Genomic DNA, 24388 nt, shown 5'->3' on the forward strand with positions numbered 1-24388 from the left:
TATTACCCGTCTGGCTCGGTAATATCAATTTCTTTCGGGTGATCAATAACCAATCAAAAAGGCGGAAAACAATCTGGAAGGGTAATAAATATATATATATATATATTTTTTCCTTGCATACATTTAAGTGAAATTATGCCCATCAAAAAGGTATACCATGAGAGACAAGGTGAAACATTTTGTCATATCTTTTCAATTTTATAATTTACTTAGCATGAACGATAATTCATACACATTCGGAATTTTTTTCTATATAAACAAAAAAGGCCCGAAGCGTGCATTATTCTACAACAATGCACTCGCCGTTCTTATTATCTCCCTGTGTAGTTTCACATGGATGGCGCCATTTTGTTTAAAAAATCTGATAAACAAAAACAATTTTTTTGTCGAATTTTGTTGTGAAAACTATCTAGAATGAAAGAAAATGGTCTAACTAAGAAAATGAATCCGAACACCAATATCTTTGATTTAGTCGTAACGCTGTACAGCCGTTTAAAGTGTTGTTTACGTGACGTCACAATGTAGCGCCAAACAGCAAGTGCAAAACAATCAAATCAAGTACGCAAACATAAAGTCCAACTTTATAATAATAATTATATTTTTCTTGACGTGTTAGAAAAATTGAGTTGAATGGAAATAGATATTAATTCTTCGTGCATTATTGAAGAATAATGCACGTTTTTAGTTCAAATGCTTTGAAATTAATCACTCAGGCCTATCGGACTTCGTGATTATATTACTACGCATTTGAACTCAAACCGTGCATTATTCTACAACAATGCACTCAGAATTAATATCTATTTCCTAAATAACTCACGTGGCCTATTAAAAATCTGTAATTGTAACTGTTATTTTAACTTTGACGTTTTATTTATAAAAAGAAATGAGGCAGTCTTTTTATATATTATCAGAATGATTGTGTAATAATACGGAGCCCCTAAGGTGACATTCTCGACACTTTTACCCCGGCACTTAATTCGTTTTTACGAAATATTAATTCGTAATTACGAAATATCAATTCGTTTTTACGAAATATTAATTCGTTTTTACGAGATATTATTTCGTAATTACGAAATATTAATTCGTAAAAACGAAATGTTATTTCGTAATTTCGAAATATCAATTCGTTTTTACGAAATATTAATTCGTTTTTACGAAATGTTAACTCTTAATTACGAAATATTATTTCGTTGTTACGAAATATTAATTCGTAAATACGAAATGTTATTTCGTAATTACGAAACATTAATTCGTTTTTACGAAATCTTATTTAAGGTCATTTTGAGCTTGATAATGAACCTATTAATCTCACAAATGGGTCATTTACATGCCTTGATCAACTTTGCGATTATAAGCCGAATTGTTCTCAAGTTATTATATTTAAGTGAACAGGGTTTTTGAGTGAGAAGTCATTCTCTATCCAAAATGGTCTATTTTCCCCATTGTCAAAACAATGTTCCTATCAGCAATGTTTTAATGATTGAGGCAATCTTTTACGACATGTATCTTTAAAACAGAAACATGCTATATTATTCCGTTCTTTTATCATATACATAAGTAAAACTAATGGGACGAGGAGGGGGTTGGTCCAGATTTCACTAATCTAATCAATTTAAAATGAATATTTCCTCACAATTTAGTATTAGAAATGTCCGTGTTTGGATTTGAAGCACAGGACCCCCATTTTAAGTAAATTTTCCTAGCGCGTGTCTTTCACGGCTGTGGCTCAACGCTATTGACATGCGAATATTTTAATTTATGTACAATAGTGTAAAGTTAAAAAACTTGGGGTGAACAAAAATCACTATTTATATTGCACGTACATGCCTTATATTAAGTCAGGAACTTAGTTTTGAGGCCTTATTTATAAATATTACCAAAACTCTTTGAAACGCTAGAAAAAATTTAATTCGTTTTTACGAAATATTATTTCGTATTTACGAATTATTTTTTCGTAATTACGAAATAACATTTCGTTTTTACGAATTAATATTTCGTAATTACGAAATAATATTTCGTAATTACAAAATAATATTTCGTAAAAACGAATTAATATTTCGTAAAATATTTCGTAATTACGAATTAATATTTCGTAATTACGAAATAATATTTCGTAATTACGAATAAATATTTCGTAAAAACGTATTAATATTTCGTAAAAACGAATTAATATTTCGTAAAAACGAAATAATATTTCGTAATTACGAATTTATAATTCGTAAAAACGAATTAATATTTCGTAAAAACGAATTATTATTTCGTAATTACGAATTATTATTTCGTAAAAACATATTAAATTCCGGGGAAAAAAGTACGGAAAATGTCACCTTAGGGGCTCCGTATAATAATGATGTGCAAACATAATGATGTGCAATATTTCGTAATTACAAAATAATATTTCGTAAAAACGAATTAATATTTCGTAAAATATTTCGTAATTACGAATTAATATTTCGTAATTACGAATTAATATTTCGTAATTTCGAAATAATATTTCGTAATTACGAATAAATATTTCGTAAAAACGTATTAATATTTCGTAAAAACGAATTAATATTTCGTAAAAACGAAATAATATTTCGTAATTACGAATTAATATTTCGTAAAAACGAATTAATATTTCGTAAAAACGAATTAATATTTCGTATTTACGAATTAATATTTCGTAAAAACGAATTATTATTTCGTAATTACGAATTATTATTTCGTAAAAACATATTAAATTCCGGGGAAAAAAGTACGGAAAATGTCACCTTAGGGGCTCCGTATAATAATGATGTGCAAACATACTTAAAGATATATTATGCTCATTTTTGAGTAAACTATTTTAAGCACAGAAATTGATTGAAACCTGTAAAATTCTTAATGACTATGTCTAATTTGAATAAAAAGAATGTATAAACTGTGTATGGGAAGCTGTGTTTCCTATTACAGGTCAAGGTAAGTTGGTCTTTCCTTTAAGAAACTGCCAGTTTGTTTTAATGACACTATATATTCATATCGTGACCACCTATAGTGTGTAGAATTTTAAACATCACGTATCTACTTTGTATAAATTCAAAAAATGTTCATTTTGTATTTGCAAAGAGACTGTGTTGCAATTTTAATAATTTTCTAGGATCAAACTTGAGCATAGTATTTCTTTAAACAAACTGTTGTTTCGTCTAAGTCTAAAAGTTTACCTTTTTAAGGGAATCATACCTAGATCAAATTAAAAATTCACATTTCCCGGCACTCATTGTCAAATTAAGGGGAGGATAACTTCCCTAAGTTTATGATACTAGATTCTTCACGTGCCCTCTCTGTTTTAATGACGTAGATGATGAATATCACATTCAATTAAGTTGTACACACTATGGTTCTTTACGTAAAAATATTCTACCAAATTCCTTCACCTGAAAAGTTAATATCTTTTCTAAGAAACGCCGATGCAATATTATAATACACTATAGCATACCATTATAACCATGCATGCATTTAAATATAGACGTTAATTTGTGATCTAAATAAACCTATTATCACTACAGGGATCGACTGGAATGAAGATGTCTTGTAAAGGAATTCACAACTGGGCCAATGATCCTAATCTAGACAAATGGTGTACAGACAATTGTGCAATAGGAAATTGTCCGGTTTACGCATGTGACTGTTCCGGAAGTCAACAGCTTGTAACTGATAAGCCAACAACGACGCAACGGCCAACCACACCAAATCCTACCACTACATCAACCACGCCTACTACTACATCGACCACGCCTACAACTAAAACGACCACACCTACAACTACAACAACCACGCCTAGACCAACAACTTCTATGGGGCCCTTTAATTACAGATAAGGTAAATAACACCAATAAAACGATATATAATTATAAAAAAACATTTGTTCATTATGATTTAAATCAAGTGATGCTATTGTCTTGAATGAAATGCGAAACGTTACGTGAAGTTCTATTTTTATTGCCAAATAAGATTTTTTTTAAGCCAACAACGACCCAACGACCAACCACACCAAAACCTACCACTACATCAACCACGTCTACTACTACATCGACCACGCCTTCAACTACAACGACCACGCCTACTACTACATCGACCACGCCTACAACTACAACGACCACGCTTACAACTACAACAACAACGCCTATACCAAATACTTCTTCGGGCCCTTTAATTACAGTGAAGGTAAATAACACCAACAAATCTATAAAAAAGGTAAAGGTAAAGGTCTTTGTTATTATAGTGTCACCCCTACTGAAAGGGCCAGCCATTTCTGACTTATGAGACACCTTTGTAGGAGCACATTTGTCTCAGAGCACATTTGTCTCACAAAGTGTGACCGATGTGTTCGTAAACATTCATATTTGCGTTTAATTGGAAATGGGACAGATGTGTTCGACACACAATAGAAAGGACACTCGAAGCACAATTGTCTCACAGTTTTCCATAAAATTCTTAAAAGGTAATAATTATGCCCATCTGTATACCGGCTACCAGCCATTGTTCTGTGTTTTCTGCATTTATGATACCGTTTTTATGTCACTTCCTCTGCATATGAGTCATATATTAAATTAAAGAATATCCCTGGTCTGCAATTTCTACATTCATGCAGAACATAAACACATATGCAGCAAGTACGAAAGACCGGTAGGGCCATTTCGTAAAAATATTCTACCAAATTCCTTCACCTGAAAAGTTAATATCTTTTCTAAATAACGCCGATGGAATATTATAATACACTATAGCATACCATTATAACCATGCATGCATTTAAATATAGACGTTAATTCGTGATCTAAATAAACCTATTATCTCTACAGGGATCGACTGGAATGAAGATGTCTTGTAAAGGAATTCTTAACTCGGCCAATAAACCCAATCTTGACAAATGGTGTACAGACAATTGTGCAATAGGAAATTGTCCGGTTTACGCATGTGACTGTTCCGGAAGTCAACAGCTTGTAACTGATAAGCCAACAACGACGCAACGGCCAACCACACCAAATCCTACCACTACATCAACCACGCCTACTACTACATCGACCACGCCTACAACTAAAACGACCACACCTACAACTACAACAACCACGCCTAGACCAACAACTTCTACGGGCCCTTTAATTAAAGATAAGGTAAATAACACCAATAAAACGATATATAATTATAAAAAAACATTTATTCATTATGATTTAAATCAAGTGATGCTATTGTCTTGAATGAAATGCGAAACGTTACGTGAAGTTCTATTTTTATTGCCAAATAAGATTTTTTTTTAAGCCAACAACGACCCAACGACCAACCACACCAAAACCTACCACTACATCAACCACGTCTACTACTACATCGACCACGCCTTCAACTACAACGAACACGCCTACTACTACATCGACCACGCCTACAACTACAACGACCACGCTTACAACTACAACAACCACGCCTATACCAAATACTTCTTCGGGGCCTTTAATTACAGAGAAGGTAAATAACACCAACAAAACTATAAAAAAGGTAAAGGTAAAGGTCTTTGTTATTATAGTGTCACCCCTACTGAAAGGGCCAACCATTTCTGACTTATGAGACACCTTTGTAGGAGCACATTTGTCTCGGAGCACATTTGTCTCAAAAAGTGTGACCGATGTATTCGTAAACATTCATATTTGTGTTTAATTGGAAATGAGACAGATGTGTTCGACACACAATAGAAAGGACACTCGAAGCACAATTGTCTCACATATTTCCATAAAATTCTTAAAAGGTAATAATTATGCCCATCTGTTTACCGGCTACCAGCCATTGTTCTGTGTTTTCTGCATTTATGATACCGTTTTTATGTCACTTCCTCTGCATAGGAGTCATATATTAAATTAAAGAATATCCCTGGTCTGCAATTTCTACATTCATGCAGAACATAAACACATATGCAGCAAGTACGAAAGACCGGTAGGGCCATTTCAACTACACGAAATCCCGATTTCATCTTCATGAATTCACATATTTAACTTCGAGAATTCACGTTTTCAACATACGGAATTCATGAATTCACGATTTCAGCTTCATGAATTCACGATTTCAACTTCATGAATTCACGAATTCAACTTCACGAATTCACGATTTCAACTTCACGAATTCATTTTCGTGAATTCACGATTTCAACTTCGTGAATTCACGATTTCAACTTCATGAATTCACAATTTCAACTACATGAATTCACGATTTCAACTTCACGAATTCACGATTTCAGCTTCATGATTTCACGATTATAACTTCAAGGTATATGCCACGTGATCGTGACATCATTTGTTGCCATATTGGATAGCTTAGAAGTTGAAATGGTCATTGATCTTTTACTTATATAAGTTTAAAATATATCATTATTTTCATTATAAATCGATTAAAAGTATTGATAGGAAAATTATACATATTAGTTGGTTTAAAAGGAAAATATATGGGGATCTAGAACAGACAAATCTGGCTATATCCTGAATTGGACACCGGGGTCTAAACCAAAAGTTTTTATTTTAAAATACTCTTTAAACTATACATCAGAGATCATTGTCAAAATTGCATTTGCGTGTACAAGATATAATATAGTAGGTAATTGTATTGCTTCATCTAATTGCAGATGCTGGTGTTATCTTTCATCATTATTTCTATGGCGTTGACTACATTGGCAATAGGAGAACGTTTGTAAATAAAGAAACGATGATGGATTTGATAGTTCATTATTTCTCGGTAGGATATAAAAACAAAGAGATATTAGCTAGTCTTCTGTTGATTCATGGAATAAAAGTTAGTTATCGTCACTTAAAAGTAATCATAAAGAAACTTATTTTTCATAGTCGAACAGTAGAATCGAATAATGAAGATATGTTTTCGTGCAATTCTTGCAGAACTATCTGGGAGTGGTAAATGTTTTGGTTATAAAGCAATGTACATCGTTCAACAATGATAACATTCATGCAGATAGCAGATCAAGATGACATGGAAAGAAGAAAACGTAAGCGGCGTCTGCAGAGGAAGTATTCGTGTCCGGGTCCAAACCGCGTATGGCACATCAATGGATACGATAAAAACCTTTTGGGTTTTCAATACACGTGGCCGTAGAAAAATAAAGCAGTACAACTCTGTGTCTTGAAGTTGCAATCAGTAATAATGATCCACAGGTTATTGCAAAATGCTACTTGGACACCATAACCAGCTTATGCGGGATCGTTCAAACAATAATGAGTGATCGAGGAACTTAAAATGTCACTGTCACTGATAAGGACATGACGTGGGCCATGCAGCGGATGAAACTAATGTCACCACTCTGCTGGTTCAAAGTCAAGTTTACATTTTGAGATCTAACAAGTTTAATGCTCTTCAGTACTTCTTTTACAGTTCGAAAATTTTCTTCAACCTTGACATAAATGATCAAATTGATAAGGTGTTATACAAAACTCATACCACTTTGTGCTGACTTTGGGTCAAGGTCACCCTTAATGGTCAAAGGTCAAATATCATCCAATTTTGTGTTTGCTCTGAAAGTCTTTTGCCCCTTCATGGGTTTCCATAAAATTTGAATCATACCTATGCATTGCAATGGGACCTATGTCACGGCTTTGCAGGCACAATGTTAACGCAAAGTTCAATTATCAGACAATTACTGTAGAAATCCTTTTATTCTGAATATTTGTTTTACTTGATTTTAATGTTTACATTAATAAGGCAATGTGCAGAACCCATGCCATTTCTGTGCAAAATTAAGGTCACCTTTGAAGTAAATGTTTTCATTTAAAATTTTTTATAAATTATTCTACCAAATAGGCTGTGTCAATAAGATTATATAGGGGTGGGTATTCGTCACTCCTGTTGCAGCTCCTGTTTATAAATGGACTGTCTTCATATTTAGACGACAAACACATTTATGAAGATCAAACTATCTTTGACTTGACATTCTCCCTTTGTTTGCTGTGATTGACAATAAAACTATGTAATTAGGATATGGAAATTATAAATACCTGGACAAAAATGGCATTTCAATATAAAATTACAATGCATCTGTGTGTGTGTGCGTTTGCGTGCGTATGCGTGTAAAGTTTCATAACTCTGACAGTTTAAGTTAGTTAGTTAGTTAATTAGTTAATTAATTATATGAATTTTATAGGTTAGAAATTATCACAAAAAATGTACCTAAGAGGCTATAGCTAAGTTATCTATAAATGAATATGTCTATATACATGGACACAACATTCTTTGAGGAACTTTCTAGTTGACTTACAATGACACTACTTCATAAATGACTTTTTTCAGGTCAAATCATCTTTTTTTCTCAAAACATTGATGTGACTTACTACTCCTATCCAATCTCATTCCGTCTCAGGAACCGGTAGATAAAATTAACATGAACTTGAAATATCAATGCAATGTAATGATGCACTTTTTTAAGTTTTATAACTCTGATAGGTAGGTTAAGTTCTATTTGGTCTTTTTATTCAATTTGACGTCAGAAGATTATTGTTGTCTTAGTTATCTGCCCTTTTGTTTTTACCAAAATCATGTTTGGCATATTATTATACTCTTCTTTTATCAAGGCAATTAATTGTATTATTGGTTCACTGATACAACACAATAAAATATAGGTTTAGATAAATTTTTATGGAACGCCATAGCTGCCTCATGATATTACATTTCTTTTTATCTTGCCCAGAAAGCGTCTCATTATGTCAAATATAAGCGTTGTAACGCCATTATAATTTGTCGACTTGTCTAAACATTGCCTTATTATGCGTAACAGTAGTCTTATCTCTTTAAAATGTGATGATGACTTGTGTTGACATTGTTTAATTATTTCAAACAGTAGTGTTATCATATCAAAATGTCGTTTTGGCTTGTCTGAAATGTGTCATATTGTGTCAACTAATCGCGCTATTTGGTCAAATTGTAGAGTTGTTTTGTCAAAAGAATGTCTGATCATTTGAAACAGTAGTGTTTTCTTGTCGAAATTTGGTGTTGACTTGTAAAAGCACAGCTTTATTTTATCAAACTTCCATGTTATTTTGTCAAAATACGGTGTTTAAATGCCTTAACATTGTCTTGTAGTGTTAAACAACTGTGTTAACTTGCCAACGTACACTATTGAATTTTCTTTTTATATAAAATATTCGAATTATCTTGCCGAAATGGGGTGTTGCTTGAGCTTAATCATGCCTTATTATGATACACTGTATGCTATTTTGTCAAAAAGCGGTTTTGACTGGTTAAAACTCAGTTATATAAAGTCGAAAATTTGCGGTATCTTGTCCAAATGTGGTAATGACTTGTCTAAACTCTTTCTTATAATGTAAAATAAAAGTGTTATATTGTCGAAATTTGATGTTTTCTTGTAAAACACAGAAACAATCTGATCATGTCTAATAATTGTGTTAATTTGTCAAATTTAGTTCTGTCTTGAGAAAAGGCTGTCTGATTTTGCTAAACTGTCCCGTTATTTTTTTCACGCTCCGCGCGGGCTCTGGTCACGTGATACTTAATTTTGACAACGTCGCATCTGGACAGGATAACACGATTATCTGACATAATGAGACGGTATTTAGACATGTTTACGTCCTAAACTGGTAAGTCAACTACATAATGATACTGCGTTTCAACAAGTAAACACCACATTTGAAAAGGAAAAATGATACTGACGATGTTTAATAAAATTAACACTGAACCTTGACAAAATAAAAGGACACTTTGACAAAAAGAGTAATTTTAGACAAGTCATCACCACGTTTTGAAAAGATGATATGACTATTTGACATAATAAGACGAATATAGACAAGTTGAATATGCATTTAGACATAATAGCATGATTAAAATAGCGTTTTAACAGTTCATAACCATAATTTGTAAAGATACCACCATTATTTCACATAATAAGACGGTGTTTAGGCCGGTTAACATAAAGTTTGGATAAAATAGCATGGATATCTGAGAAAATAAGGCAGTGTTTAGACATGTCAATACCATATTTTAACAAGTCAACAATACTGTTTGACATAATGAAATAACGTTTTCACAAATAAACAAAATAAATTGGCGAGTCAACATTAGTATTTCACATAATACGTATAGTTTTAGACAGGATAACAACAGTTTTAGACAAAAAGCATGATATCTTGGCACAATAAGACAGAATAACACCACCTCATTCAAAGCAATATAACAGTTTGACAAAACAGGACAGCACTCAGCCAGGCCAATATAACGATTGAACAAGATATCACTACTAGCCGACATAATAAGACATGAGTTTGACAAGTTGGCACTAAGTTCCGACAAGATAACACTTCTGTTTCACATAATAAGACAATTTCTAGACAAATTACCACCACAGTTTGACAAGACAGCATGCTTTTTTGACATAAAAGACATTCTTTAAGCAAGATAACACCGAATTTGAGCACAATGACATGGCAGTCTGACAAAATGTGACTGTGTTTAGACAAGTCATTGCCACATTTGGACAAGACAAAACGACATTTTAACATAAAACAACAGTATCATAACAAACCAGGATCACATTTGGACAAGATGACACCAACTTCCGACAAGATAACACTACTGTTTCACATGATGAGACAATTTCAAGACAATTCAACACCACATTTAAACAAGTCTGTGTTCAGACATATTGAAATCTTAATTTCGAAAAGAAGGCGTGCATTTTAGACATATTTAGACTTCTATTCGGCATGTTAACACCGGATTTGCACATGATAACATGATAGAATGAATATTTGACCTAATAAGACTTCATTAAGACAGGTTCTCATAAAACGTTGGGAAGCCAACACTTCTATTATACATAATAAGACGCTTTTAGGGAAAATAAATTGAATTGTAACAACATGAGACAGCTATGGCGTTCCATAAATTTTGACATCAGAAAACTCCATTTTCAAACAGTTGAAAGTGGTGTGTGAAATATTCAACACCAGCTCGAAATTCAGGTTCTGAAAATTTTGAATTTCGATCTTCGAGCTGGCTCGAAATTCAACTCCAGCTCGAAATTCGGGATTTGAAAATTTTGAATTTCCATCTTCGAGCTGGCTGGAAATTCAACTCCAGCTCGAAATTCGGGATTTGAAAATTTTAAATTTCGATCTTCGAGCTGGCTCGAAATTCAACTCCAGCTCGAAATTCGGGTTTTTAAAATTTTGAATTTCGATCTTCGAGCTGGCTCAAAATTTATCTCGAGATCGAAATTCAGCTTTTGGAAATTGTGAATTTCGATCTTCGAGCTGGCTCGAAATTCAACTCCAGCTCGAAATTCGACTTTTTGAAAATTTTGAATTTCGATCTTCGAGCTGGCTCGAAATTCAACTCCAGCTCGAAATTCGGGATTTGAAAATTTTAAATTTCGATCTTCGAGCTGGCTCGAAATTCAACTCCGGCTCGAAATTTGGGTTTTGAAAATTTTGAATTTTGATCTTCGAGCTTGCTCGAAATTCAACTCCAGCTCGAAATTCGGGGTTTGAAAATTTTGAACTTCGATCTTCGAGCCGGCTCGAAATTCAACTCCAGCTCGAAATTCGACTTTTTTAAAATTTTGAATTTCGGTCTTCGAGCTGGCTCGAAATTCAACTCCAGCTCGAAATTCGGGATTTGAAAATTTTAAATTTCGATCTTCGACCTGGCTCGAAATTCAACTCCAGCTCGAAATTCGGGCTTTGAAAATTTTGAATTTCGATCTTCGAGCTTGCTCGAAATTTAACTCCAGCTCGAAATTCGGGTTCTGAAAATTTTGAATTTCGATCTTCGAGCTGGCTCGAAATTCAACTCCAGCTCCATATTCACTATTAACTGAATTTCGATCTTCGATGTCAGTGCTAACTTCTCGATACTAATTACTAATAGCAGTAGTTTGAACATCCGTTTTTACGGACATAAAAGGTTTAGACCAAGGAAAATGGCCGCAAGTTACCCGCGTGGCATGATCGCTGTTTGGACCGGCAATTTGTTTTTTCTGTATAATTTTATTAAGTCTTCAAATTTCGTAAAAAACATTTGATTTTCTGGAGAGAAAAAACACCACATAACAACAACAACAACAAAACATTTGTCTGATTCTGTTGCGGATTAGCCATAGCAATTTTTGGAGCGTATTTAGTAACGACAATTAAACCGAATATCGTGGGGTTTTTTTTACGAAAATTCAAAGAATTTATAGACATGTATTTTGTTGAATCCGCACCGGAATGAGACAAATGATTTTGTAATGGCCGGCTGGAGAAAATGGTGATATTTTGTTAACTAAAGTTCAAAATCTTTATATATAGAGTATGTGAATCTATAAGCTTATAGACAAACTCACGGAACAAACCAGCACTGTGGAAGTGCTGAGTGTCATAGGCTCGTGTAAAATAATTTTAATAAACTCGCTTGAAATGAATTCACTATTGAACCTACTACACTTATTCAGTTTCCTCTATATTGTAATTATATCAACATACGACTGAAGAAAAATGCGGATTTTTACGTTCCTATCGAGGTTATTGATATGTTAACCTGATAACACATTTTTCCTCATTCCTTTGCTGATTAAATGTTTCATTTTGTTCGCAAACAGGATTAAAATAGGAGGAAGAAGACTATAAATAAAATACATTAATACAACACTGTCTTTTTTTTTATCTATTTAAGGGATTATGAATAATTTATATTTACAGCGGCCTCAAGCTTTTATTTTCTTTTATAAATCTGTATTGTTTTAGCTAAATTATTTCAATAATTTTATTCATATCATTGTTAAGCCTTCTTCAAAACAGCGTCCCGAGATAACGCGTCAGTAGCGTTCGTTTCTAAAAAATAGAAGATCGGATGTGTGCATACTGAGCGCCGGCTTGCCATATGTCCCGGACTATCGGCTTCTGTTACGTAGCTGGTCGTAAAGACGCTACGCAGGACTTAGTTAAACCTTCTCTAAACGTTGCTGATCGTAGAGCCGAAACGGAGGTGTTCTCAGACCGTCAATCGTCATAGAGATCTTCCCCTCTTGGCATCGTAGAACAAAGGAAGACAAAAGTAGAAAGGCACCTTTTCCGCGAGGCAGCAGTATCTTTTTAGAGCCACAGCAGTCTGATCAGGATCCATGCTGTTCGCTATCAGTTTCTCTACTTGCAATAAGGTTTGTAAGCTAACAGCATGGATCCTGATCAGACTACGCGGAGGTGCAGGTTGGTCTGGATCCATGCTGGTCGTAAACTCACTATGTTGGCTTTGTCGTGACACTGCTCATTTGATACCCGGATAAAAAAAGAATTCCAATATGACATACTTGTTGCTACCCCAGCAAGTAACCAATCGGCGCTGCTTTACATTTTTTTGCTTTGTTAATTAGGTCAAGTTGCATGGGATGTCTTTGTGCTTAATGTTATCTTTTAAAGAGTAAATCGACGAATAAAGTTGTTTAAATGTGAGGTCCTTTCTGAGTCTGACAACATTGATTGACCGGGTTTGAACAAAGTCTTGTATATATTTTTTTTTAATGTACGTTACATTATTACGGTTACACTTTGCATCAGAAAGCAATACATTGTATAGGATATGATGTTTCAAATTTTTGTAGTGTGTGCTATATTTCAACAAGCGTTTGGTCATGGCTGGATGAGGGATCCAGTCAGTCGCTCAAGCGCCTGGAGATTCGGATTTCCAACTCCAAGGAATTTCAATGACGACAATTTATCTTGTGGTGGATATTTAGTAAGTTTCTATTTATTTGAAGTATATATATTATTGAATTGCAATATCTTCTCGAAACGGGTGATTGTACTTTTTATTGTGCGTCTTTGTTTTAACTTTGAAGTCTATTCCTTTAGATGCAAAAAGGGAGATAAGTACAAAAAATAACAGTTTGAATTACTGTTCTTTGCTGTTACATTTTTGATGAGGAAAACGCAAAAAGGAGAATTAATTTAAAAAAATTGACATATTAAAACTGAATTACTTCAACACTGCGATTTTTCAATTGATCTGAATTTTTTCGCCTTACTTGTTTGCTTGTTTGTAAAAGGTTTTTTGTCGGCTTAACAAAATCAAAGCACAGAAGGCGCTGAATTGTTTGGATCTCAGAATGTCATAAAGGTGAAGGTTGTGAGATTATAAACCAATTTGTTTTTGTATAGTGTCAGCAATGCTGTTTCCAATGTTAAAACTGTAGTAAATTGGCAATAAGGCTAATTGAAACACTGATACTCAATTCAATGTTTATTTGGCTTAAATAATTAAAAAAATGATAATAAAAAAGTCTTATCTGGGATTCGAACACCAAGCCTCTCGCTTTTGAAGCGAGCTTGTTACCCCTGGACCACGGCAAATTTAGAAGAAATCAAACTGAAGCAAACCATATTATTCTAAATTAGGGTTTGTAATCATTATTTATTTCGAGATATTTTGTCATGGTAAACCTGTTGTTTAACACTAATGTAAATAATAATGTCCTTGTCTAGAGTCAGCATCCTTACTTTATTTTTCAGAAAGTCTTCATAACAAATTTTCATTTAGGCGATCACAATAATCAGAAGCTTTACGGAAATAGCCGAGCAATTTTTATGGATTAAAATGATATTAATCTGCGTAACAAAATTCAAAAGAATTTGAATCTATTACCGGTAATTTGCGGAAATGTTAAAGAATTACACAATATTAGAAATCTTCGATCAATCGGGAACTATTTTTTCTTCTCTCAGATGTTTGAAAATTAATGCGCCTGTCATTTGACAATTTTTACGCAGTGATCTCCCCTTATTTTTTCGACGTTAGTGTACTTATAAAGGGAAGTAACCGCTTCGAGGAATTCGTGATAGACTACTTTCGGATTTTGCAAATAAGCATTTCAGGGTCTGAAATTTTGCTACCATTATTTGTTTGGTCTAAACAAATAAAAACCTAGTAAAAAGATATAATCTAAATGGAATATTGAAGTAAATAAGTAATTAATTAAATAAATAAAATAATCACACAGTGGTTTATCCAAAATAAACACACGTGTGAAAGTTTGTATAGATTAATGTAAGTATAATGATGATATTGAATTATCATGAATGTATGCGCTTAACCTGTGTTTAAACCATGATATGTATTTACTACGTTTAAATTATTATATAACATGCAATGAACGTGTGCGTCTGTAGTAATTTTACTTTCTGTTTAAAACCTATAAAAAATGGGAAATAAAGTTATAATAAAGAAAACTCCTATATCTATTCTGATGAAATTAAGAAGGAAGTTTTGTTTATTTTTCATATGTTTGAAAACATAACTGTTTAAAAGGTTTTATCTTACATAATAATTATTTTAGCCTTTAAACAAAAATTATCTTTTATTAAGATTTGTATTCAAAAGAAACAAAACAATTATAATATGAGTATTTTTATTATTGCAGGCCATGATGAGTTATGGCGGGAAATGCGGAATATGTGGCGACCCCTGGGTGAGTGAAAACGCTATACGTGATAACGAGGCTGGCGGGAAGTATGCTACAGGCACTATCGTCAAATCATACAAAGTAAGTATTTATATTTAACAAATATCTAAGACTACTGCATGTAAGAATGGTACGGAAGCGTCCTGGTGCCAATTTAACATGTTCTATAAAAAAGAGAAACTCCTACGTAGGACTTTGTAACTCCTACGTAGGACTTTATAACTCCTACGTAGGAGATAAAAAAGCCTAATTAGGACTTTGTAAGTCCTACGTAGGACTTTATAATTCCTACGTAGGACTTTATATCTCCTACATAGGAGTTAAAAAATGTAATTAGGAGTTTATAACTCCTACGTAGGAATTTATAAGTCCTACGTAGGACTTTTTAACTCCTACGTAGGTCTTTATAAGACTTTATTACTCCTACGTAGGAGATATAAAAACCTAATTAGGAGTTTTAAAGTCCTACGTAGGACTTACAAACTCCTACGTAGGAGATAAAAAAGCCTAATTAGGAGTTTATAACTCCTACGTAGGACTTTATAAGTGTTCCTCTACGAAGGAGTTATAAAGTCCTACGTAGGACTTACAAAGTCCTATGTAGGAGTTATAAACTCCTAATTAGGCTTTTGTATCTCCTACATAGGAGTTATAAAGTCCTACGTAGGAGTTTGTAAGTCCTACGTAGGAGTTATAAAGTCCTACGTAGGAATTTAAAAGTCCTACGTAGGATTTTTTATCTCCTACGTAGGAGTTTCTTTTTTTATAGAACATTATGAATTGGCACCAGGACGCATCCGTAGAATAGTGATTCAAAGTTGAAGAAATTCGAACACTAGGTCTACTAGATGTGTACGTATCTACCTATACATGATAAACAAATTGATTTTATCAAGTACTCCTGAACGTTGTATTGTTTGAAATCTGCAAAAGAAAAGGCAAAAAATGTATTGACTACACATCAGTTGATGCCATATCTGTCTTGTTCTGCTGGCTATGACATAATATCCAATCGCCAGTCACTATTTTGAAACATGTAGTACAAATTATTATGGTTACATATGTATATTTAACTTTATTTTAAACTTTATTCTCTTTTTTCGGTTCTATTTATAGATGGGACAAACAATCAATATCCAGATTGACCTCATTGCTAACCATGGTGGATGGATGGAATTCAGGATTTGCCCAAACAATGACGTCACAAAACGCGTCACTAAGGCATGTCTTGACCGGCACGTGCTTCAAAGGGCAGACGGCACTGGAGCAAAGTAAATTATTCTTAAATAATTTTGTAAAACCCATAGAGAACATAAAGAGATGCTTGTTTGTTACAAAGTAATTTTTACATATAAATAATATATCATAACAAAATGTAAAAAAAAAAAAACATACTTTCATAAATTATGATTTAATACGAAAAACGAACATATGAATTGTGATACAAAATACATACATGGTATCATATCAGCAGAACATCATCAATGTGAAAAAAAAACCACATAAGCACAGGTTTAGCTTTTTCATTCTTGCGACGTGGGAAGGGGGGGGGGGTAATTGTACATGTATACACTTGTAAGTTGTTACAGCTGACAGTGCTCTTTAAGACAATTTATGAATTATGGTATTATATTCTAGGACAATAATCAATGACAGACGCACTGGTGTATGGACAATGGCTTATAAGCTACCAGAAAATATGGTGTGTTCACAATGTGTTCTACAATGGAAGTATCACACAGGTAAATATTTTAAAAAAAATATAAAAAGAATATATATATATATAAATAAATAAATCAAACGTTCATTGATCATTTCAACAATTTACTTTCCCGGTATTAGTCACATAAGACCGAACAGTTCATTTGAAATTGAAGAGATTTTCAATGTCTAAATATTTAAACAATGAGCTATCAAGAGTATGAAACGGAATCAGTCTGCATGGACGTATCGTGCCAGCTGGCCTGAATTTATACTGATATATCTGATTACTTTCGGTTCAAAACAGGTTAATGAACAATTTCAAAGAGATTTACATTAGCAAATTTGTCAAATAGTGGTTAATGTTTCAATATTATGCATTTAGGTAATATTTTACGAAATTTACTAAATGATAATTAAGTTTATGTAATTTACGTTATGTAACAAATTAACCAGTACAATTAAAATTGTCTTCTTTACTGCGCTTTTTGAAACAAAAGTGGGTCGTGTACAATAAGTAGTAAGCTAGTATTTATAAATAAAATAACACTAAAAAATATAACATTCATTTGGAAACATGTAAATCAGTCTGTTTTGTTCCAGGAAATATACATTATCATACTAATATGTTTGCATAGGTAGCTCTTATGGTATAGACAAAGACACAGAAAAAGCTTGCATCGGTTGTGGCGACCAAGAAGAATTCTACGGCTGTGCTGATGTAGCTATAGTGGTAAGTTTCCAGCACAACAACATACGACACAAACATCTACCAACATGTATACATCCATATTAACTACAACAAACTACAACAAAAAATATACACGGCGTCCGGGTGTGCACACCCAGCCACCGGTTGTATCACTAGATCCATACCGGGATTAAAGTAACTTAAGCCTCGTCTGAAACAACAAAGACATTTTCTGCAATAAAACATATATAATACATATAAGATATTCTTTATTGGCACACTTTTGTTACATAACGATCATGTCCCTTGTGGCTGAGGGATTGCCTTTAATGGTTGAGGCATAAGAATGCACCAATTCTTTAATCCTCGTGATCTTAATTGTCGACACGGAAACATACTTTTAGTACGTATAAAATTATCAATAAGAACAATTATTATCAGTGTAGCAATACCATGTAAACATGACGTCATTTTCAGCATCATTTCAAAGACAAATAGTGCTCGATTCGAAAAAAGAAAATAGCCGTAAGTATTTTATTTCTGCACCAATTTCTGTTTGACATGTATCAGTCTACGGGGAAAAATTGAGTTTGCCACAGAAAATTGGATCTTTTTCAGTATATTAACTATTTTATCAAACACTTTGCATAACTTTGGAAGTTGTTTGTGTAGGAGCGGACTTAAATTGCAAGCTATTTTATTTTCTGGCATTATCTGATCTTCGCCATGAATACAAAATATATTATATGTTATTTTGGTTTAGGAGTGATATTTTATCTTGGCAGGTAATATATCCACATATATCACTCCAAAACCAAAATAATAATTTTATTACCCTTCCCCTGCCGAGTTTAGACGATTTTTTAAAAAATCATTGTTGTTTCAAATGAAACGTCGAAATAAGATTCCCTTTCGGATACCCCTTCATCACATCACAACATGACGTCACATAAATACATGACGTATTTGTCCCGTACCTAACGAATGTAAACAAGAGAAAAGGAGTAGTCTATTGTACGTACTTTTTTGTAATTAATATCAAGCTTTCACAAGGTCATATTTGTTTTCAATACTGATGAGAATATGTATCATTACTTTACTTTGGTAAACATTTATCATTTGACAGTTAAAAAGTGCTTGTAATTCGGAATTTACACCGCGTAAAATCGAACCGTACGCGCATCACCTTAGCGCATGTTGTTTACAACGTTGGGTACACAACGGGGAAATTTAGTGAGTATATTACCCGTCTGGCTCGGTTATATCAATTTCTTTCGGGTGATCTCAATAACCAATCAAAAAGGTGGAAAAAAATCAGGAAGGGTAATAAATATATTTATTACCCTTCCAGATTTTTTAAAGGGAGTCGTATTTCGACGTTTCATTTGAGACAGCAATGACTTTTTTAAAAAATCGTCTAAACTCGGCAGGGGAAGGGTAATAAAATTATTATTTTGGTTTTTGAGTGATATATGTGGATATATTACCTGCCAAGATAAAATATCACCCTCGCCTAACGGCTCGGTGATATAAAATCTTAGCAGGTAATATATCCACATATATCACGCCAAAACCAAAATAACATATAATATATATATATATATATTTATATTTAAGTGAAATTATGCCCATCAAAAAGGTAAACCATGAGAGACAAGGTGAAACATTTTGTCATATCTTTTCAATTTTATAATTTACTTAGCATGAACGATAATTCATACACCTTCGGAATTTTTTCTATATAAACAAAAAAGGCCCGAAGCGTGCATTAAGGGGGCCTCCGTGGCCGAGTGGTTAAAGTCGCTGACTTGAGATCACAGGTCCCTCACCACTGTAGGTTCGATCCTCACTCGGGTCGAAATCTTTCATGTGAGGAAGCCATCCAGCTGGCTTACGGAAGGTCGGTGGTTCTACCCAGGTGCCCGCTCGTGCCTGAAATGATGCCCGGAGGGGCACCTGGGGTCTTCCTCCACCAATAAAGCTGGAAAAAAAATCGAAGAAAAATCTCGGCGGGACGCTCTAGATGACCCGACTTGAGTGTACGGTCGCCCATATGGGCTTTCCGGCGGCGACCTTAAATAAACGCATTAAAAAAAAAGAAAAAAAGCGTGCATTATTCTACAACAATGCGCTCGCCGTTCTTATTATCTCCCTGTGTAGTTAAAAAATTGATGGCGCCATTTTGTTTAAAAAATATGATAAACAAAAACAATTTTTTTGTCGAATTTTGTTGTGAAAACTATCTAGAATGAAAAAAAAATGGTCTAACTAAGAAAATGAATCCGAACACCAATATCTTTGATTTAGTCGTAACGCTGTACAGCCGTTTAAAGTGTTGTTTACGTGACGTCACAATGTAGCGCCAAACAGCAAGTGCAAAACAATCAAATCAAGTACGCAAACATAAAGTCCAACTTTATAACAATAATTATATTTTTTCTTGACGTGTTAGAATGGAAATAGATATTAATTCTTCGTGCATTATTGAATAATAATGCACGTTTTTCGTTCAAATGCTTTGTAATTAATCACTCAGGCATATCGGCTTTCGTGATTATATTACTACGCATTTGAACTCAAACCGTGCATTATTCTACAAAAATGCACTCAGAATTGATATCTATTTCCTAAATAACTCACGTGGCCTATAAAAAATCTGTAATTGTAACTGTGTTTTTAACTTTGACGTTTAATTTATAAAAAGAAATGAGGCAGTCTTTTTATATATTATCAGAATGATTGTGTAATAATACGGAGCCCCTAAGGTGACATTCTCGACACTTTTACCCCGGCATTTAATTCGTTTTTACGAAATATTAATTCGTAATTACGAAATATCAATTCGTTTTTACGAAATATTATTTCGTAATTACGAAATATCAATTCGTTTTTACGAAATATTAATTTGTATTTACGAAATATTAATTCGTTTTTACGAAATGTTATTTCGTAATTACGAAATATTATTTCGTAATTACGAAATATTATTTCGTCATTACGAAATATTAAATCGTAAATACGAAATATTAGTTCGTAATTACGAAATATTAATTCGTAAATACGAAATCTTATTTAAGGTCATTTTGAGCTTGATAATGAACCTATTAATCTCACAAATGGGTCATTTACATGCCTTGATCAACTTTGCGATTATAAGCCGAATTGTTCTCAAGTTATTATATTTAAGTGAACAGGGTTTTTGAGTGAGAAGTCATTCTCTATCCAAAATGGTCTATTTTCCCCATTGTCAAAACAATGTTCCTATCAGCAATGTTTTAATGATTGAGGCAATCTTTTACGACATGTATCTTTAAAACAGAAACATGCTATATTATTCCGTTCTTTTATCATATACATAAGTAAAACTAATGGGACGAGGAGGGGGTTGGTCCAGATTTCACTAATCTAATCAATTTAAAATGAATATTTCCTCACAATTTAGTATTAGAAATGTCCGTGTTTGGATTTGAAGCACAGGACCCCCATTTTAAGTAAATTTTCCTAGCGCGTGTCTTTCACGGCTGTGGCTCAACGCTATTGACATGCCAATATTTTAATTTATGTACAATAGTGTAAAGTTAAAAAACTTGGGGTCAACAAAAATCACTCTTTATATTGCATGTACATGCCTTATATTAAGTCAGGAACTTAGTTTTGAGGCCTTATTTATAAATATTACCAAAACTCTTTGAAACGCTAGAAAAAATTTAATTCGTTTTTACGAAATATTATTTCGTATTTACGAATTATTTTTTCGTAATTACGAAATAACATTTCGTTTTTACGAATTAATATTTCGTAATTACGAAATAATATTTCGTAATTACAAAATAATATTTCGTAAAAACGAATTAATATTTCGTAAAATATTTCGTAATTACGAAAATATTTCGTAATTACGAATTAATATTTCGTAAAAACGAATAATATTTCGTAAAAACGTATTAATATTTCGTAAAAACGAAATTAATATTTCGTAATTACGAAATAATATTTCGTAAAAAGAATTAATATTTCGTAAAAACGAATTAATATTTCGTAACGAATTAATATTTCGTAAAAACGAATTAATTATTTCGTATTACGAATTATTATTTCGTAAAAACATATTAAATTCCGGGGAAAAAAGTACGGAAAATGTCACCTTAGGGGCTCCGTATAATAATGATGTGCAAACATACTTAAAGATATATAATGCTCATTTTTGAGTAAACTATTTTAAGCACAGAAATTGATTGAAACCTGTAAAATTCTTAATGACTATGTCTAATTTGAATAAAAGAATGTATAAACTGTGTATGGGAAGCTGTGTTTCCTATTACAAGTCAAGGTAAGTTGGTCTTTCCTTTAAGAAATTGCCAGTTTGTTTTAATGACACTATATATTCATATTGTGACCACATATAGTGTGTAGAATTTTAAACACCACATCACATATCTACTTTGTGTAAATTCATTCGTTTATTTTGTATTTACAAAGAGACTGTGTAGCAATTATCATTATTTTCTAGTATCAAACTTGAGCATAGTATATCTTTAAACAAACTGTTGTTTCGTCTAAGTGTAATTTTGAGGGAATCATATCTTGATCAAATTAAAAATTCACATTTACGGGCACCCATTGTCAAATTTAGAGGCGGTTAACTTCCCTAATTTATAATACTGGATTCTTCAAAAGTAAACCAATTGTCAGAGGATATGCCCGCTCTGTTTTACTGACGTAGATGATGGATATCACATTCTATTATAAGTTGTATTGACTACTAGTATAGTACTAAATACGTAAACATATTCTACCGATTCCTTCACGTGAAAAGTTATTGTCTGTTCTTTGTGACGTAGATGCAATATCATAATACACTATAGCATACCATTTTAAACATGCATGCATTTAAATATAGACGTTCATTCATTATCTAAATAAACCTATTATCACTACAGGGATCGACTGGAATGAAGATGTCTTGTAAAGGTATTCACAACTGGGCCAATGATCCTAATCTCGACAAATGGTGTACAGACAATTGTGCAATAGGAAATTGTCCGGTTTACGCATGTGACTGTTCCGGAAGTCAACAGCTTGTATCTGATAAGCAACGACCAACCACACAAAAACCTACCACTACATCAACCACGCCTTCTACATCGACCACGCCCACAACTATAACGACCACACCTACAACTTCAACAACCACGCCTAGACCAACAACTTCTACTGGCCCTTTAATTACAGATAAGGTAAATAACACCAATAAAACTATAAAAGGTAAAGGTCTTGATTGTTATAGTGTCACCTCTACTGAAAGGGCCAGCCATTTCTGACTTATGAGACACATTTGCTTGCATACCATGTACCTCCCAACTTCTACCACTATGCCACTATATATAATTATAGAGAAAACATTTTTTTTACTAGCATTTAAATCAACTTTTGTTATTGTCTTCAATGAAATACGAAACGTTATGTGAAGTTTTATTTTTATTACCGCAATAAGATTCTTCTTTAATTCCTTTGAATAATTTATAGACAAGATAGAATATATCTTTTTTATATTTCAGCCAAACCAACAGATTGTTAACCGTGTTGAATGTAAAGCAATAAATGACTGGGCAGGAAATTCATATTTTGATAGGTATTATCTTCTTTTGGTCGGGCTTAGGTCACTCAAACACAGTTAAGAGCATGTTGTGACTTTTTAGCTTTTTTGATTGAGAACGACCTCAGATGCCCTTCAATGCATTATTCAGGCTCGAAGTGGCACCGGAGTCCAATTGCCGTTCTGTAAGCTTGCTGGAAAACTTGCTCATATGAGATAATCCAAAGTCCATGACAGGATTGTTGTTGTTTTACAACTTGCATAGCAAATTTATATTATACTTCTGGTTAATACAGACATAGTCTGCTTAAATATTCGGTGATGTGTATGCACGAATCAAAATTATCTTGGTTTTTTTTCTTAAATAAAGCTTCATAATGCAAAGAAAATTTTTAAATGCATATTGTTTATTTATGAAGTTAATCAATATGCATGTATATAAATTATGCCTTATTATTTCAGAATTTGTGCGGACTCGTGCGCACGAGGAAATTGTCCTTCTGAATCTTGCAAGTGCGTCTTGGTTCAAAAGATAGTCACCCCGTCTACTTCAACCCCAACCACTGTAAAGGCGGTGACACATGCCAGGAAAATATGCCGTGCCATAGGCTCTTTTGCTGGAAATGATGTTTTTGATATTTGGTATACTTAACATTTGTCATTTGTTAATACGTCCGTAACTTTTGGCCTTAGACTTTTGTCATCTTGTTCACTTCGGGTAACTGTTTAGCGGTCACTCGTAATGTATTGTTTGCTTTTGTACCTATGAATTCACTTATTTTAGGTGAACTTTTACTACATATATTGGAACAACTCCAACATTAAATTACTATATGTTTACATATTTAGTTTCTTAGCGTAGGTTAGACCGAAATACCGCATCCGTTCTGTGTATTCGCACTATTGTGTTCGAGGTCCTTATCCGGAGACTGACGGAAAGGACCGAGTA

General features: G+C 33.2%; 1 protein-coding gene across 2 annotated transcripts in view; it reads left to right on the plus strand.

The window, feature by feature from the left end:
* Nucleotides 1-24388, plus strand: part of LOC132750726 (uncharacterized) — a 30508-nt gene that overhangs the window by 5512 nt on the left and 608 nt on the right. Inside the window, exons 6-7 of one of the 2 annotated variants that reach the window (XM_060740759.1) lie at nt 23402-23475; nt 23902-24081. In XM_060740759.1, coding sequence (XP_060596742.1) covers nt 23402-23475; nt 23902-24081 — 254 coding nt within the window. Of the gene's footprint in view, nt 1-3527; nt 3840-23401; nt 23476-23901; nt 24082-24388 lie in introns of those variants that run through there. The other variant, XM_060740760.1, reaches the window with a different exon arrangement.

The sequence above is a fragment of the Ruditapes philippinarum genome, unplaced genomic scaffold (assembly GCF_026571515.1).
Source record: "Ruditapes philippinarum isolate M1 unplaced genomic scaffold, ASM2657151v2 ctg328_1_1_1_1, whole genome shotgun sequence".
Taxonomy (NCBI): Eukaryota; Metazoa; Mollusca; class Bivalvia; order Venerida; family Veneridae; genus Ruditapes; species Ruditapes philippinarum.